At 33.9% G+C, this 2977-nt stretch overlaps 1 protein-coding gene across 1 annotated transcript in view; it reads left to right on the top strand.

The window, feature by feature from the left end:
• The window catches only part of LOC137656017 (uncharacterized), a 44694-nt gene that overhangs the window by 32088 nt on the left and 9629 nt on the right, over nucleotides 1–2977 (top strand). Inside the window, exon 3 of the mRNA XM_068390203.1 lies at nucleotides 2635–2977. This exon is cut by the window's right edge and continues 40 nt beyond it. Coding sequence (XP_068246304.1) covers nucleotides 2635–2977 — 343 coding nt within the window. The remainder of the gene's footprint in view (nucleotides 1–2634) is intronic.

Here is a 2977-nt window from a genome sequence, read left to right as displayed (position 1 = left end):
GCGAATCTTATGTTTAAATTCAGAAGGTGAATCTTATATTGACATTTAAATTCAGAAGGCGAATCTTATTTTGACATTTAATTTCAGAAGGCAAATTTTATGCTTAAATTCAGAAGGTGAATCTTATATTGACATTTAAATTCGGAAGGTGAATCTTATGTTGACATTAAAATTCAGAAGGCGAATCTCATGCTGACATTTGAATTCACAAGGAAAATCTTATGTTGACATTTAAATTCAGAACTGTGAATCTTATGTAGACATTCAAATTCAGAAGGCGAATCTTATGTTTAAATTCAGAAGGTGAATCTTATATTGACATTTCAAATCAGAAGGCGAATCTTATGTTGACATTAAAATTCAGAAGGCGAATCTCATGCTGACATTTGAATTCACAAGGAAATTCTTATGTTGACATATAAATTCAGAAGGCGAATCTTACGTTGACATTTAAATTCAGACGGCAAATCTTGTGTTTAAATTCAGAAGGTGAATCTTATATTGACATTTAAATTCAGGAGGCGAATCTTATGTTGACATTAAAATTCAGGAAGCGAATCTCATACTGACATTTGAATTCACAAGGAAATTCTTATGTTGACATATAAATTCAGAAGGCGAATCTTATGTTGACATTTAAATTTAGAAGGCAAATCTAATGTTTAAATTCAGAAGGTGAATCTTATATTGACATTTAAATTTAGAAGGCGAATCTTATGTTGACATTAAAATTCAGAAAGCTAATCTCATGCTGACATTTGAATTCACAAGGAAATTCTTATGTTGACTTTTAAATTCAGAAGGCGACTCTTACGTTGACATTTAAATTCGGAAGGCGAATCTTATGTTTAAATTTAGAAGGCGAATCCTATGTTGACATTCGAATTCAGAAGGCGAATCCTATGTTGACATTCGAATTCAGAAGGCGAATCCTATGTTGACATCTGAATTCAGAAGGCGAATCCTATGTTGACATTTAAATTTAGAAGGCGAATCTTTGTTGATATTTAAATTTAGAACAAATAAATTCAACTATTACGAATGGCCTTCAACTTGCTATCTGCTGAGTCGTACCCAATACTGAATGATGCATGTTGCAACAGTCCACTTGATGACGTTCGATTAAAAAAAAACTCTTGTGAGGACTTTTGAAATCGAATCCTTTTCTGAGTTTTCACTTTGTCCATTTTTAGAATGTGCTGACGTCTGACTTTTGGTGATCTGTATTGTGGAATTTACAAAAATAACTTATATGTATATCTAATGCTTGACTGATTAAAGATAATTTTGAATGGAAAATTGCGAATACGACAACAACAACAACAATAATAGTAGTTTATTTATAACACTTTTTCCTTTCTTCACTGGGCTATTTTTTCCTGTTGGAGCCCTTAGGATTATAGCATCCATCTTTTCCAACAAGGGTTGTAGTTTAGCTTGTAATAATAATAATAATAATAATAATAATAATAATAATAATAATAATAATAATAATAATAATAATAATAATAATACATAAAGCCTAATGACTATATATATATATATATATATATATATATATATATATATATATATATATATATATATATATATATATATATATATATATATATATACTCTATGTATATATATACATATATATGTATTAATCGTTTTCATAGTTTGACAAATATAACCTATAAAATCTAGTTAAACGACCAAATTAAGAGCTAGAAATAAAACAATATTAGATACCTTGATTCGAAATGAAATATTTGCTTTTATTTCTACTAGTTTAAATTATCGTAATAAGTAATATTACCTTTCACTAGTTTTTTAATCATTTGTCTCTTCAATTCATTATATTTAAAACTTAATAGTTTATTCGCCTATTACTATTCAAATTCAATTATCAGAAGTGCAAGCATTTGTAAATTGAATTGGTCGAGTGTATGCAATAGTTCTACTTTGATATTTTCAAATACTTCCTTTTTAGCACAATCTATTTATTTGCGTAAACATTAAATGAAACAGATTTAAGAAATTTTCTTTACCGTCTCATTTGCAAATTTGACTTCCGGAGCAAGTCTTTCATTAAGACACTTTCTTTTCAGCATCAGTAATTCATGAAGATAAATCACGGTATTTCCGGGAACGAAAAACAGGCAGGGAAACATCAAATGATTTTCTTATCCACCGTGTATTTGCAGGTCCGATATCGTTGGGAATGAATACTTATCCTTGTCTACTCTCATTCTTGTAGGTCAGATTCATGAGGCAGATCGGTAACTTTCTCTTTAAAGTGTTCTTTGCAGGTCCGACATCGTAGGTCAAGTACTTAACTTTCTCATTACCGTCTTCTTCACACGTCTGAAATCCTGATGCAAATACCTGAACTTCTCTTTGCAGTGTTCTTTGTAGATTCGATATCCTGCGACAAATTCCTGACCTCTATACCTTCTTTGCAGGTCCGACATCTTGGGGTAAATTCCTGACCTTCTCTCTACCTTCTTTGCAGGTCCATTATCCTGGGGCCCATTCCTGATACATACTTATCTATATTGACCATAATCTGATCATCTCTTAACAGTGTTCTTTTCGGATACAAGAGCCTGAGGCAAATTTCTGACCTTCTCTTTACCTTCTTCTTTGCAGGTCCGACATCCTGGGGCAAATTCCTCACCTTCGGCTACCATGGAACTGACGCCAGTAGCAGCAGCAGTAGTGGCAGTATTCCCTCTCCGCCCACCCACAGACAGAGGTACAACATGCAGACCTACAACACGGGAAGTGAGGACGAGGCAGAGGAGACTGAGGACCCGGTCCGACACCGGCCCATTCCCTGGAGTCCGAACACGAAGGGCCATCATATCGGCGGCCTCCAGCCGTACAACCCGATGGGGGAGCGACACGCCCTTTCTTGGGGGCGCAATTCATCGGGTCCTAGTTTCGATCGTTCCCTCGAACAGAATGTTACGGCGATGAAGGATGATAAAGC

Source organism: Palaemon carinicauda, chromosome 17 (assembly GCF_036898095.1).
Source record: "Palaemon carinicauda isolate YSFRI2023 chromosome 17, ASM3689809v2, whole genome shotgun sequence".
NCBI classification, from domain to species: Eukaryota; Metazoa; Arthropoda; class Malacostraca; order Decapoda; family Palaemonidae; genus Palaemon; species Palaemon carinicauda.
The sequence above is the reverse complement of the archived record's forward strand: the minus strand, read 5'-3'. Positions and strand labels throughout refer to the sequence as shown.